This window comes from Bacillus rossius, chromosome 5, assembly GCF_032445375.1.
Source record: "Bacillus rossius redtenbacheri isolate Brsri chromosome 5, Brsri_v3, whole genome shotgun sequence".
Taxonomy (NCBI): Eukaryota; Metazoa; Arthropoda; class Insecta; order Phasmatodea; family Bacillidae; genus Bacillus; species Bacillus rossius.
In genome coordinates this window covers 42,433,252-42,448,894 of record NC_086333.1, presented here as the reverse complement: position 1 = coordinate 42,448,894, position 15,643 = coordinate 42,433,252, and the positions used below count along the sequence as shown (strand labels likewise).

Below are 15,643 nucleotides of genomic sequence, written 5' to 3'. Positions count from 1 at the left end.
CGTGTCTCGCGTGTCTCGCGTGTCTCGCGTGTCTCGCGTGTCTCGCAAGTCTCGCGTGTCTCGCGTGTCTCGCGTGTCTCGCGTGTCTCGCGAGTCTCGCGTGTCTCGCGTGTCTCGCGTGTCTCGCGAGCCCGGCGCGGACAGTGACGAGTGTCTGTGCGCATGGAAACACACAAGATGGCCTTTTTTACGTTTTGCCTGTTCTAAGTTATGTGGTTATAACTTGCGATGGTTCTAAGTTATGTTGTTTCGGCGTTGGGTTTTTCCAAGTTTCGTGTTTCTAAATTGATGTCTCTAAGTTATGGCTGTTATAGGTTGTATGTTTCGACGTTACGTGTTTCTAAGTTGTGGCAGTTCTAGTTTGGTTGTTTTTAAGTTACGTGTGTCTAATTTATGGCAGTTATAAATTGCGTGTTTAAGCCCTATTCTACAAAGAACTAACGCGTTTTACAAAATAACAATAATGTATTTTGCCCCTTAGATTTTATAAACCATAGGTTACCAAGAACGGTGACAAAAACAAATAGTTCAGGACCTTATACAGTTTTTAGTTCGTGCTAGAATAATCCCTAACCGACCTAAGTGTCCGCCACTGTTACTGACTATTTTGTCGATCCCACCTCAATATGGCTGTTGTCCGGGCGCCCGCGACGATGGGTTCGTTGCGGCCAGAGTTGCTGCTGTTTACAATGTTCCTCTTCGGCGGCACGGCTGGGACGGTGTGTTCTCGGCAGGTCTCTCCTTCCAGTGCTGCCCTGGACGAAGCTCCTCACATAGATATGCAACAAGAAAATGATGGGTCGACGACCAGGATACCCATATGCTTGTTCCCCCGGCGACACGACCCGCCGTCCTGTGGAACTGTGTGGTTCCCGGGACCCCCGGTGTATGCTGCACGACGTCAGTCCTGGTCAGCACGAGTCATGTCACCGCCATTCCCTGGTGACGGTCCGTGCGTGCCGACCCTTGACCATCACTCGTCAGCCCTACACCGCTACTCTGCCGGTGACCTCCCGATGTAGCATCAACACCACTACGTCCTTCCGCCGTCGCTCCGCCACACATTCTCTCCTGCTTGCCGCTACAATATGGCCCGGCCTCCGCCAGACTGCGCATGCGCCGTAGCCACCCGCCTGCGCGCACCTCTACTGACGTCACTGGTCCCACGTGACGATCAAAACGGAAGGTATCCGTTTTGTGTTTCTAAGTTATATATCTATGAGATTTGTGTATCGGCGTTATATGTTTCTGAGATACATATTTCTAAGTGGCGGCAGTTCTAAGATGTGTGTATAAGTAACTTTTTATATGTTATGGTAGTTCTAAGTCGCGTGTTTCTAAGTTGTATCATTACTAAGATGTGTATTTCTGAGTTATGACTGTTCCAAGTCGCGTGTTTCTAAGTGATGGTGGTTCGGCGCTGCGTGCTTGCAAGTTGCGACAGCTCCTGAGACGCGTGTCCGTGCTGTCCGCAGGCAGGCGGATGGAGCGCTGCGACGACTCGAGCTACAACTCGACGAGCGAGGCGGAGCTGGACTCGGACCCCGAGCCCGACCCCGACGACCCCGAGCGGCTGCTGAGCGTGTGGCTGGGCGAGCTGGACAGCCTGGCCGTGGTGAGTGACTAAACCCCTGTATCACACTCCCAAGACCTTGTTGGGGCCGTGTTCCACACCGAATCCCGGCAAGGAAACAAATCGGCAACCGTTTTGATGAACGGTGCCCTGCGCGAGGCTAGAAACAGGTTCCAGCGCATTCCAGCGGACGTTTCGCAACCATCGATACAATTTTTGCGGCAGAAATTACTAGAGATCAAGGGCGTAGCCAGGAGGGGGGGGGGGGGGTTATGGGTTCAAACATCCCCCCCCCCCCTTAGCACCAAATCTTTAATTAATTTCTTATTCATCACTCAAATAAATTTCATATTAAAATTAATAAAATTTTTACCATTACAATATTTAAATTTAAGTACCAAAACCTGCTAAAATAGCACTATTTTACACCTTAAAATCCAAATTTTCCCAGGGGAGGACCCCCGGACCCCGTTTTAATACGGGGGGGGGGGGGCATGCTTCTTAACACCCCCCATACACAAATCCTGGCTACGCCACTGCTACAGATAGCAGCACCATCGTACAAAAAAAACATATATAATTTTATCAAGTACTTTTAAAATCGAGATATTTTATTGTTATGAGCATTAAATTGTATAAAATGTATTCCAGGATAGTTTCAATAACGTGTATTTTCATTTGGCACACCAATACGCTTGGTACGTCCCCCGATGTTCATGAAAGTGACTATATACGAGTTGATGGAGCCAGTTGCGGATCCGCCATCTGGACGAGATCACCGAAAAAAATTCAGCTCTGCGCATGCTCGGAAGTTTGGGCAACAGATAGGTCACGGATAGGACATAAAAATCCGTTCCCATATCTAAGGGTTTGGAAGATGTTTTGTGGATTTTGAATACGGTTAGGGTATGTGTGTAGCATAATCAACACCTTAACTCTTGGAATACCGGCCTTAGAAATCGCAGTAAATTTACGGACTTTTCAACGAAGAATCCACCTGAAACAAACGAAGATTTTTTTTTTTTTCGTGATTTCCGATAACTTTGTCTTTGCATAAACAATGCCGCATCCCAACTCCTGTGTTAGATTTTCCTATATATATAAACAAGGTAAACACACATGTGAAGAAAACAAGCGTGTTTTGGTAGTCGTATTTACAAGTTTTTTAATGTTTTTCTTACTACTATTATTATTGTGGATTCATGTTTGAATCAAGTGAACTTACTACCCCTTATTTTACTAATACGAGATTAACAAGATTCTTGTATAATTTTTTAACCGGTGTTCTATGTAAATATACAATGAAATTTTTTAACAGTGCATGTGCTGTTGCTGTACGCTTCAAAGACGAAAAATATTTCTTTACGTTGTATTAATTTACTTTTACAAGGGACTAGCGGAAGTCCTGTGTTTCACGCAGGGTGAAGAGGTAGGCTATTATTTAAGAGGAGTTTAGGATTTTTTTTAACAAGAAAGTGTCTAAATCATATACTTTTGAGCACCTTAAAAATATTAATAGGTGAAAAGTTTATGACAATAAATCTATGTTTTTAGTCATACATTATTTTAGTTCTGACTCTTGAAATCTGGTTTCGTATTCGAGCTACTCTTTTAAGAATCTAATTAGAAATTCAAAATTCGGATTTCAGTAAAAGTGGATTCTACCCATCCCTATTTTTTTATCCTTTTTTTTTTGTTTTAACTAATTAAAAAAAATCGTACAAAGCGATTTTTTTTTACATTTGTTAAGCGTTGCGTCGGAAAAGAAAATAAGCGTTTAGTAAGAAATCCTAAATGACACAAGTCGTTATTTACTCTGTTGCGATGTAAATGAACGATTGAAACCCTATCGTCGCTCATAGTTCTCACAAGTTACGGAGTAAGAGCGAAAGATCTGCGCGCGCCGGTCACAGAGGCGAATATGCGCGAAGTGGAAGCGTGTAGGTAGACGTTGTAGTCATGCCCTCAGTCGCCGGGCCAAGCCACTAAAAGCTTGGATTCTAGACAATTATAGATAGAGATTGCTATGTTGGATCCACCATTTTGCATTCTTGAAACTTACAGAGACGCCATCTTGGATCCACCATTTTAAATCCACCATATTGAAATTTCAAAAATTATATACGCTAGGTACTATCTTGGATGCCATTAGGATTTTAAAAAAAATATATAAATATAAAATTGTATAAAAATATATTTTATAAAAATTGTATATATGTCATAGACTTTGAAGTAGGCCTACTGCGTTAGAAACTTACAAAAATTACTTTTGAACTTAGCAGTAAAAACTATAAAAATGTAATTAATTATAACATTTTTAAATAATGATTTAATGAAAGTAGCACTTACGTAATGGACTCAAAATTTTACAGTTTCTGTTTCTGATGGATGCATTTGTAAAAAAAAAAAATTTATGACATCCTTTCTTCACGATGACCAACAGCAGACTGCCCCCCCCCCCCCCCTTTTCCCACCATAACCATGTCTGTCCCTACCATCGTGGCAGGGATGTCGGAACAGGGGGGGCAGCAGGGGCGAGTCGCCCCCGTGCTGTTATGCATGGGGGGGGGGGGGGACGAGAGTAGCATTTCGCCCCCCTCCTTTTCCCAGAATAGATGTTTGGTCCTAGTAGTATTTTTCTCAACCAGTAGTTACAAACGTTGCATTGGTGATCACATTGATTAGAAAATCAAATTTATGATTGTCAATATACTGTAAAATGATTGACAATTCCTAGATGGTATTTTATTTAAATTGTACTACATCTACTGTCAGAGTAGTATTTAATACATACTACGTCATCAAATTCTTGGAATGGTATATTTAATATATTGGTTCGGAAACTCATTAAATAGCACAATTTTGCATCTAAAATTCTAAATTTTTCCCGGGGGAGAGCCCCCGGACCCTCCGCTCTAGGACTGAGGTAAGTGTGATACATCTTTTCGCCCCCCCCCCCCCCCCCCCAAACTCATGAAAACGTTCCGACGTCCCTTCATCGTGGTGATAAATAAAGCTGCCTCATTGGCCGACATAATAGATTTTATTTTCGTGTGCAAGAGTATGCCAGAGTTGATCGCCATCTTTTTTCACTTGTTATCTGCTAGAGTATACTGGTGTCACCCACCAGATATCAAAAACTTTACTGACCACCATAATTTCGGCCATCTTGGTTTTCATATTTTTAAACCTCAAACACCTACATTTTTTTATGTATTTTTACTTTTTTGTTCAAGTAAGAATACTATCAGAAGTGTTAAAATACGCCTGCTATAGTCTGGTAAGTATGTCATAGCCGTTGGTGTAATTTTACTCTTTGATATATTAATTTACATATATGCGTGCATGTGTATTTTTACCACAACTTTCAGTTAAGTTTACCCCATCGTTGGGTAAATTTACACTGAAAATGTTAATTTTTGCTACTTCCAAAAATATTTTATTTTGTGTAGTTTATAGCTGTTAATGATCACAGTGTACTTTCGAGCGATTTTAAAATTTGAAACCTTAAGTTATACAAGTAAACACTTTTAATTATCTGAATGAGTTAGAGGAGTATCGAACTCGCGACCTTTAGTCAATATTCTACCGTCTCAATCACTTGACTATCGTTTAAACTTATAAATCTGTAAGTAATTGAATGCCACTTTCATAACCTAATGAGTTATTTGATACAAAAGTAAATGAAATAAAAAAATTTCTTTTGTGTATTCTTAATGAATCCTATGGCATAATTTGGTTGTATAGAAATGTTTATGTAAAATTACACAAACTGCATATTTTTACTTACATTAAAATATTTAAAATTACTAAACGTTTGTATATATAATTTTATGAAATATTTTAAAGTGTGGGGTGTAAAACTTTAAATAAGTTCGTAAATTTACACGGCGACTATATTTTTAAACCTATGTTGAGTTTTTACATCAACCTACATTTTGTGTAAAACTATCTGATGTGGTAATATTGCTCATGAAATGTTGCCTGATAGACACAAAGGGATAAAAAGTGAGTAAATTTACATATTGGACACTGTTTATGAGTAAAATTAAGAGCGTTCATCAGAGCAGCAAGTTCTCAGCTCGCGCCTGGCATCTGCATTTGGGTGTGTGTGTGTGTGACCGCGAAGAGAGCAAAAGGAGGAGACAAAAAAAGTGTCGGTTATCGCTCTCGTACTGTCTTCTCCACACCATTCGGGAGGTGTTACCTTTCTTCCCCCCACCCTGCGGGCCCCTTGTCAAGATAAACCCTTCCCAAGGCCACGGACGCACAACAACCGATGCGAGCCACAGCCACAGTGCTACGCATACGTATATATGTACACTCCAACGATTCACTCATCCTATTTAGTCTTGTTTCATATTAATATATTATAATCACAAAAGTAAAAATGGTGTTATAATACATACCGCACTTTAACTTGAATACATTTCGAATAGTTGTAATGGGAAACTAGGAACTATGATAGAAAATTTTCCAAATTAGTTAATAATTTCTATAAGTGCAAATATTAATTTTTGACGTAACAACGTCTAATAAATCTATGAACGCCGGCTGCACGCACGAAAAAGGATGACTCATTATCCCGTTACGCTCATTGTACCTTTGCGCCGCATCTATCTCTCTTCCACTAGATTGGCCTATGAATCTACTATTATATTAAATAGGTTAAGGCGGGCTTTTCAAAAGTAGCTTTTAAATTTAGTACTTTAACTAAACTATTTTTTTTATTAATTAATTAATCATTAGCTTTTAAATTTAGTATTTTAACTAAACTATTTTTACGTGACGTCTAATACATCGAAGAACTCCTGCTGCACGCACAAAAAAAGTGTCCCGTTGCGCTCATTGTTCCGTTACGCTGTGTCCCGTTACGCTCTTTGTTCCGTTACACTGTGTTCCGTTACGCTGTCGGCCAGTGCAGTAATAATAGGCTATGTTACAATTGACTAAAAAATTATAGTGATTCATATAATTGGTAGATATTTGATTACAGTTTATTAATATGAAAACTTGTTCATAATTATATTTAAACTTTATAGCTAAACGCCAGTTTTTAAAATTAATTACAAGTCATCTACAGGTGAACTGTTTCGTCGACTGTTTATAAAGTGAAAAAAGTTAATGTGGTTTTCATTGCTTATTACAACAACAATTTCGGCAATAAAGGTTAATTATTCTTGCATTTTAAAAATCTGATTACTAGTATAATTTCAAGTATTTATTCTTTTAATATTAAAATAAAAATGATTAAATTTTATTCATAAAGTATGCAATCATTTCATCAATGTTTTGTTATGACATCACGTTAAACTATCGTCCGAAAACCGACTTTACAGACAACCAAATTTTTTTATTAATTAATTTTTTGACGTAACAACGTCTAATAAATCGATGAACGCCGGCTGCACGCACGAAAAAGCATGACTCATTGTCCCGTTACGTTCATTCTACGCTTGTGCCGCATCTATCTTCCACTCGTTTGGCCTATGAATCTACTATTATATTAAATAGGTTAAGGCGGGCTTTTCAAAAGTAGCTTTTAAATTTAGTACTTTAACTAAACTATTTTTTTTATTAATTAATTAATCATTAGCTTTTAAATTTAGTATTTTAACTAAACTATTTTTACGTGACGTCTAATACATCGAAGAACTCCTGCTGCACGCACAAAAAAAGTGTCCCGTTGCGCTCATTGTTCCGTTACGCTGTGTCCCGTTACGCTCTTTGTTCCGTTACACTGTGTTCCGTTACGCTGTCGGCCAGTGCAGTAATAATAGGCTATGTTACAATTGACTAAAAAATTATAGTGATTCATATAATTGGTAGATATTTGATTACAGTTTATTAATATGAAAACTTGTTCATAATTATATTTAAACTTTATAGCTAAACGCCAGTTTTTAAAATTAATTACAAGTCATCTACAGGTGAACTGTTTCGTCGACTGTTTATAAAGTGAAAAAAGTTAATGTGGTTTTCATTGCTTATTACAACAACAATTTCGGCAATAAAGGTTAATTATTCTTGCATTTTAAAAATCTGATTACTAGTATAATTTCAAGTATTTATTCTTTTAATATTAAAATAAAAATGATTAAATTTTATTCATAAAGTATGCAATCATTTCATCAATGTTTTGTTATGACATCACGTTAAACTATCGTCCGAAAACCGACTTTACAGACAACCAAATTTTTTTATTAATTAATTTTTTGACGTAACAACGTCTAATAAATCGATGAACGCCGGCTGCACGCACGAAAAAGCATGACTCATTGTCCCGTTACGTTCATTCTACGCTTGTGCCGCATCTATCTTCCACTCGTTTGGCCTATGAATCTACTATTATATTAAATAGGTTAAGGCGGGCTTTTCGAAAGTAGCTTTTAAATTTAGTACTTTAACTAAACTATTTTTTATTAATTAATTTTTTTTTGGTTTTTTTTTCATTTTTCCTAAATAAAGAGCAATAAACAAAAAGAAACATAAAAGAGAATTTTAATAATATTTAGAAATTTTAATATCAAGTTGAACCGCCTAACCGACGTGCAAGGGAATATACTATTTTATGGAGCCAGTTGAACATTCCAATTAAACAATCACTTTCATTCAAAAAGTTATAGTTAAAATAATCTGTTCGTTAAAGTAATAAAAATATTTGAATTAATGAGTGCAAATAAAAGTAAATTTATCAATTAAATTGTAGATTTCATTTTGTATCCATGCAAAATAGTGATAATTCAATAAAAATGATTCAATTTTATTCATAAAGTATGCAATCATTTCATCAATGTTTTGTTATGACGTCACGTTAAACTATCGTACGTAACCCGACTTTACAGACAACCAATTTTTTTTTGATGATCTTTAAATACTACGGACAAAATACGATAATCTAAACCCCCTCGTCAAAAGTCAGACATTCTCCATCTGTATATTTCTCTAATCTCTGGATGTGACACTGAATTTAACATGAAGTACATGTCGCCAAATTACAAGGTTCAGTTTCCTCTATGAGAAACAATGTAAAATCAAAGTCGGAGATATTAACATTCCAAATTAGTTTAAATTCATTTAATTTGCTTTATCTGGGATAATACAAACCAACTCTAGACTAGCATAATCAATTATAGAGAACTCAAAGTTATATAAAACAAAATATAGCTGGTACAGGCTTGTCAGTTAGGGTAAAGCACTTTACGATAAACTTTTCTAAATTGATGATAGTTATGGAAAATTACTTCACAATAATTGGTGCAGCAAATTGAATATTATAATATTGATGTTACATTAATTAATCAGGAATAAATCTACAGATCAACACGTCGTTTGGATTACCTACTAATATTTCAAAGCACTTCACATACATATTTACACTGTCAATTAACAGTAACTCCATACCACTTTAATCCTTCTGTAGTTCCAAACATAAGTCAAAGGATATCGTGGTGTTATTCGTCCAACCATAACATATAGTCATGACACTCCATAAATGTCTTCATTGTCACGGCGTTTGTTGGTAGGTAGCAGTAGAAATAACCAGTAGATCCTTAGACATCAACTCTATATTCGGAGTTTGACTATCATCATGTATACCCAGGTTCTTCAAGGTATTATGAAATTTGAATTATGGGGTTCTTGATTTAGTTATCCCTCGTCCTGAAGTTCGTGGTCCAGCATAATAGTCGAAGCAAGATATTTCGCAGGACAATTATAAGTTCGTAGTTTTCACTCTAAGATACACGCTGAAGTCGCCAACAGTTCTTTTTTCAATCTCCGTAGTAGCTTAGTTCACATTTTATACGATTAAGTATATGTGGATCACAATTTTAATAAATTATAATCACCGTACATAATACAGTCTTAGTGTATAAAATAACATTGATGTATTTACTTCTTTCAAAAAAGAACCAAATTTTTTGCGTTTCAAACAAACAATTTTGTTTCTCATATATAAATTAGTAATACCCAATTTCAGCCACAAGTACAAATAAAAAATACGTAGTGTTGATAGCAACACAGTTCGCATTTCGTAATCAAAATGGCATTTAGTACGGAACTAAATGTCACTTGTAATACGCGTGGCACCCACGCACACAATTTTTATACATTATGTAATTAGTGCGTTAGTAACGAGCGATAGTCATTCCTGTGAGTTACCTCGACCTCGATTTCTCAGTTACTTCCACAACGATCACCAACAGAAGGACAATGAAAAACAAAAATTACATAAACTACAGCAACACAGAGATTGTTCTTGGTTTTCTGTTGTATAGCACAGACATTTTATCCTATGAAAACAATTTTAATTTACATAATTGCATGATTAAGTACCAGTACATAAGTTACAGTGGTTTTATTTTTATCAATGTAGGCTAACAAGAACACACGGCAAAGAACACTGGTCAAGATACAGTAACACAATCACATATACAACATATACACAATATAACAAACGACGTGAACATAAATAAGATACAGTAGTGTACATTTAAAGTTGATACAGTCCTACAAAGTACAAAAAAAATAATAAGGAATAATGTGTTCCAGAATTTGAATGTAAAAGTTATTGTTCACATATTTGTCCAGTTAAAATTTAAATATTTTCTGGAACTTAAAAGTTACATAATTGCAATTGAACTAATTTCTGAACACAGGTTTTATTGCAAATGACCTTCTCAATTGTTGGTTTCAAATTAACTTCAGACTATAAAATACTTTAATGGTGTGAAGTTTTAAGCAAAATGTATCAATTCAAGCAATCAAAAAAAAAATGTATTGGCGAGATAACTTCACAGGTTGAATAAATCAACTCTATACCTATAATCAAGTAGCAAATTTAGTTATAATCAATTTAATTACATTGACAATAAAATTCATAAAAACGAATGTCGGGTTTAACCTATAATTAATTTAGATAGTTATATAATTATTTTGACACGAACCATTATGAATCAGAGGACCTTTAAAATAAATAACATAAATTTAGTTATAATGGTAAAACAATCGTTTACCATTAAACTGTTGAACTCTAGAAATGGTTTTACAAAAAAATACTTTGTGGAATAAGTTTTTGGATATTCGTTGAAAATGAAGCGTCAACTTGTAGCAAAAATCAGTTCAAAATAATTAATTCGTGCAGAAATATGATGTAATTGACATAAATAATTAAGTACTTAATTTTTTTTTACACTGGTAGCAACCACCAAAATCATCAACACTATCTATGAATTAGAATTTTCGAAGTGCTAACAAATACGATATAGCTGTTTAGTACTTGGTCACCAAGTCTTGGTGCTACATCTAAACACATTTTTATGTATTCATTGGAGGATTGAAACTCTCTGTACACCCTAACAGCCAAAATTTAGACACTTAGTTATACCTTACAGTCTAACAACCAGTCATCGTGCGGCTTATTAATGCATTCAAAATTGCAATTAACTTTGAATAAACTTACTTACAACTTAATTAAGCTTATTTTCTTATATAGTTATCCTTTAAAACACATTAAATGATCAGAGTTAGGAAAATAGTACATTTACAAATTTACAACAAAAAAAAATTTTCTTTTGGTTATTTACGAGGGTGGTAATACTTCCTGGTAATCTGAGCTTACGCAGCAATGCCGCGGCGCGCCGGGTCAGGTAGAAATCTATCTTCGTCTCCTCTTTGACGCTTCTTCGCATTCCAGATAGGAACCGCGAGTATCTCTTGTTCCATTCTCACACAGACAGGGCAGTCCGGCGCGCCCAGCAGTATGCTATAAACGCGTGCAGTGCCTTCGGTTTAGGAAGATTACTCGAAATTTGTCGCGGTGACAATGGGGGACAAAGCGACAAAGTTTCTGGCGAAGAAATACAGTTTTTGCCTATTAAAACAGAATGGAGATGTGCCTATATTTCTTGGCTACAACGCCGTTTGAAAATGGCTAAAAATGGCAATTACAGTATGCTTTTAAAGCAACTTTCGATTGATATTTTCAAAATGTTATGCATTTAAAATGTTCACCAACATTTAAATTCTTTTAATGCGTCAACAGAAATGCTAAACGTGTAAAAGTATAGTAGTAATCTTCCGAATCCTGGATGACTGTATTAGAAAGTTTAACTCCATCTGATGCACGCTCTTAAACACACCCATTGGTGTATTATCACAACATATTATTTTCATGTTGTTTTGTTAATGAAAATTTAATACGACATTTTAGGTGTGAAACTATCGGAGGAATCGTTAATTTACTCGGCCACTGTGTATTTTACAGTAATGATGTTTTTTTTATAATATAAACGTACATTTGGTGTAAAATTACACGATGGATTAGTAATTTTGCACAAGAAATTTCTAAAAAAAATACGCAAACTATGAGGTTTTATTTTTTAAACCACACGACAACTTTTAAAAATACACTTACACCGAGTGTGTGAATTTATACAAATTGATTATAGTTAGAGTCCCGGAAATTTCGCGGATTCCTCTGGCCTCAGGATAGAATTCAAAGTTATAGGTGTGCTCGGCCCATGTTTACTTTCCCATGGGTTGATTTCTTAGCGAGAACATTTTTATCCTTGTTATTTGGCACTACCTGATTCGCTTACTTCTCTCCTAGCTGGGCATCATTGGCTCACGGTCGTAGAGGGGCGTGTCCAGATAACTGCGGTCCAATCATGAACACAGTGCGACAGTGTGGAGGTTTGCATTCTAGCTTGCGACTAAATGAATGCGCGAAAATTCCGTGGCTCTAATTATGGTGAAGTAAAGCACCTTATGCACGTATTTGAAGCCTACTTTTCCACGCAAGGAATTCGCGAAATACTCGTTACCTCGCTCGAGGCGGGACTGCAGCACACCTTCGCACACACGCTGACATTTCGCCGGGTCAGTGGGCGAACCTGCGCTGCAGCCGACACCACCCACGCGGCCTGCTGCTAGCGCCGACTGGCGCAGCTACACTGCCGCATGTCCGCGAGCCGGACAGCTACTGACGGCGGTGTTCCAAGACTTGCGGGCGAGGCAGCGAATAAGCACTGCCTCGTTGTGACACGACCGCAACCTAACGTGTCCAAACCCGAATCCTGGTGAGGAAACAAATCGCCAAACCGTGTTAATAAAACGGTGCCCTGCGCGAGGCTGCAAACTGGATTCGACGCGTTCTAGCTGACGTTTCGCAACCATCGATACTTGTTACGGCAAAAAAAAAATATACAAGAGGTAGCTGCACCATCGCACAAAAATATAACCGCCTGCCTAATTTTCTCACATACTTATTTAAGTTTTCGATTATTTCCTTGTTATGAGCATTGAAGTGTGCAGAATGTATTTCAGGATAGTTTCGCTAACATTAAGTTTCATTTAGCACACCAACATGCTTGGTACGTTCCCCGATGTTACACGCGTGTCTGCCATCTGGACGGGATCACCGAATAAGTAAGCTCTGCGCATGCGCGGAATTTGGGCAACAGATCGACGATGGATAGGACACCGAAATCCGTTCCCTACATTTAAGGGACGGGCCGTGTTTTATCGAGCACTAGGCATATGGTAACGGTACAGGTGTAGCATTATCAACACCTAAACCTTTATTTTTGTTACTTGGAACACCAGCCTAATTGATGTCTGCATTTAACAACACCTTGATAGCAGGTGAGTAGTTCTGTTTCCCGGATTCGTGACAGAGTTTTGTGTGTTCGCTTTTTTGAGTGCATGAATCGGGAAGGTCCTGTAGTGTTGATTACTTGGGTAACAGTGTTGTCTTTGGCTAGCCTCTCTTACAAATTCCCTGAATTTTTGAAGCAGGAACGGCATTCCGTTACTGTTTAGTACACACCTGCGTTAATTGCAATTGGCATGTTATTGTATTTTCACTTGCAATCTAAATAAAAATTCCCGTGTCGAGTACAGTTGCAAATTTTTAACTCTCACTACGACGCGGCATTTTCTCCAAGTGACAGCAAAACATTGCATTATTGTGAACATCGTTTTCCCCCTTTGACTGACAAAAATAAACGATTATATATTACATCTTTCTTGCCATTGTACACGCACCAATCATATGACAGTTGCCAAAGTTTATATAGCTTTATAACCAAAATGTATATTTAACGTTAATTCGGAAAAATCACTATGCGTAGACACATTAAAAAGACAAAACACATAAATTTAGTAAAAACAAACTTTCCCAAATTCACGAATCCAGCTTTCATCCGAAAAAATAATAACACTAATGATTATTACATACAGTTAGGTACTTCATTCACGTAATGTCATGAAAAGTGAAAAAAAAAATTTAACCTGAAAATGTGTTGCGGCTACGATTTTCGTCTTGTTGATGTCACAGATGTGTCGAACATGATTGGTTAGAAAATTATGTTATTCATAGTGCCCTTCACGCTTTTATGGTTCCAACCCAAGAGGTGCGTATGCTCCCTTTTTGTCGGTTTTTTTTATAGTGAATCGTCTTTGCTGAGATGGCTACAATTTTCGCGAGTTACGAAAATTCCGACCGCATGAGTAGAAAAGTTAGGTACGTGTTGGGGGAGCCGGGAGAATAGGATACGACATGGGAGAGGTAGAAATGATGCAGAAAACATGCGCACTTGCATACTTTCATACTCGTATACTCGCGCAATAGCATAATTTAGCGCTCGCATACTTGCATATATATATATATTTTTATCTGCGACCTCAGCCAAAGAGAATTATGTGTCCTGTGCCTAATAATATAATAAGGAAGCAGTTTCACTTCACTCGCGCGTGGACCCCACGCACACATTTTTTTTTTTTTTAAATTTAATTGGAGGATCCTGCACCTATGCCGTGATCCTCCCACGACTCCCAGCAGCGAAACAAACACGTAGCCCCGCAAGAGCCCATACATCCTGAGCTAATTGCGTGGTCCTGGCTTTCTCGACCCCGTGGAACGAATAAAAAGAACCCCCTCCCGCGCAGGTTTTACCGCCCAGCGCCACTGAATATTCAACGGCAGTGACCGCTGGCTGCGAAGCTCCCTGCCAGCGCTCGTTGGGAGGCGGGAGATAAAATCTGTATCGGATGATCGCACGTTTTGTACCGCATGGGAAGGGGGGGGGGGTGGGGTAGGGAAAGGGCGCGTGTAGTTGGTTCCATCTTTGTTGTAAGCTACGTGGAAAACACTGAGGGAGACGCTGGATCCGTTCACCCGGTGCGCGCGCGTTTTGTGCCCCAACAGGCCGGGTTTAGGTGCTCGTTCAGCTTCGCCGCTACGTCAGTTCACGCCGGTCGTGGTTTAGGAGCGCCAGGCCCCGAGATTATGTGCACGTGCATGTCTGTAATTTAATACGTTTAGGGAATTGTCTACTATCGCGAGTTGGTAACTTTATGACTCCGCAACAGAAAAAAGAAAGTTCTTACAATTATTATGTTACGATTTTGTGACACCAGGGGTGTACGCAGATAAATGGAAATTAGTAGAGACCTGCAAAATTCGCGGATTCAATGACCTCCAGGATAGACTCTACTACACTCTACACACTCGGGCAAATGCCACCTGTTCATTGGCTGCTGACTTGTGAGTCGTCTCAACCGAGTGTCTCTGATTCGACACTTCTATGAGCGAGGGTCTCTAATTGGCCCTCATTACTCCAGATTAACAGTGAACCAATTGCAGAAGCAGCGCTATGGTATAATTATTTGAATTGTAGCATATCACGAAATGAATCCGCGAATTTTGCAGGTCTCTAGAAATTAGTTATTATTTATTTTATTTATGGACTTATTTTACGTAGCGAAGTTAAGACGTGCCACCCTGTCTACCTCTTAATATTCACATACATTTTGTAAAATTACTTGTAAAGCTATAACAAAACAAACAGACAAAACTAAACTATCCTAATAAAGACAATAACATGAGAAACAGTTAATCCTTTATATATACGCATATTAAACCACATATTACTGATATCACAATTTATACTTTTTTTTTAAGTAAACAGAGGACAGTAATACTTTTAACAAAGAATTGAGAATAAATCTCATTCGAAATACCATAAAAAGTAAAAACATATCATTAATTAAAATTACAAAATTTTA

General features: G+C 37.6%; 1 protein-coding gene across 3 annotated transcripts in view; it reads left to right on the top strand.

Annotated features, from left to right (window-relative positions):
• LOC134531738 (uncharacterized) overlaps nucleotides 1–15,643 on the top strand; it is a 618,769-nt gene that overhangs the window by 294,062 nt on the left and 309,064 nt on the right. For all 3 annotated transcript variants that reach the window (XM_063367605.1, XM_063367606.1, XM_063367608.1), the window contains exon 2: nucleotides 1,476–1,615. In XM_063367605.1, coding sequence (XP_063223675.1) covers nucleotides 1,476–1,615 — 140 coding nt within the window. The remainder of the gene's footprint in view (nucleotides 1–1,475; nucleotides 1,616–15,643) is intronic.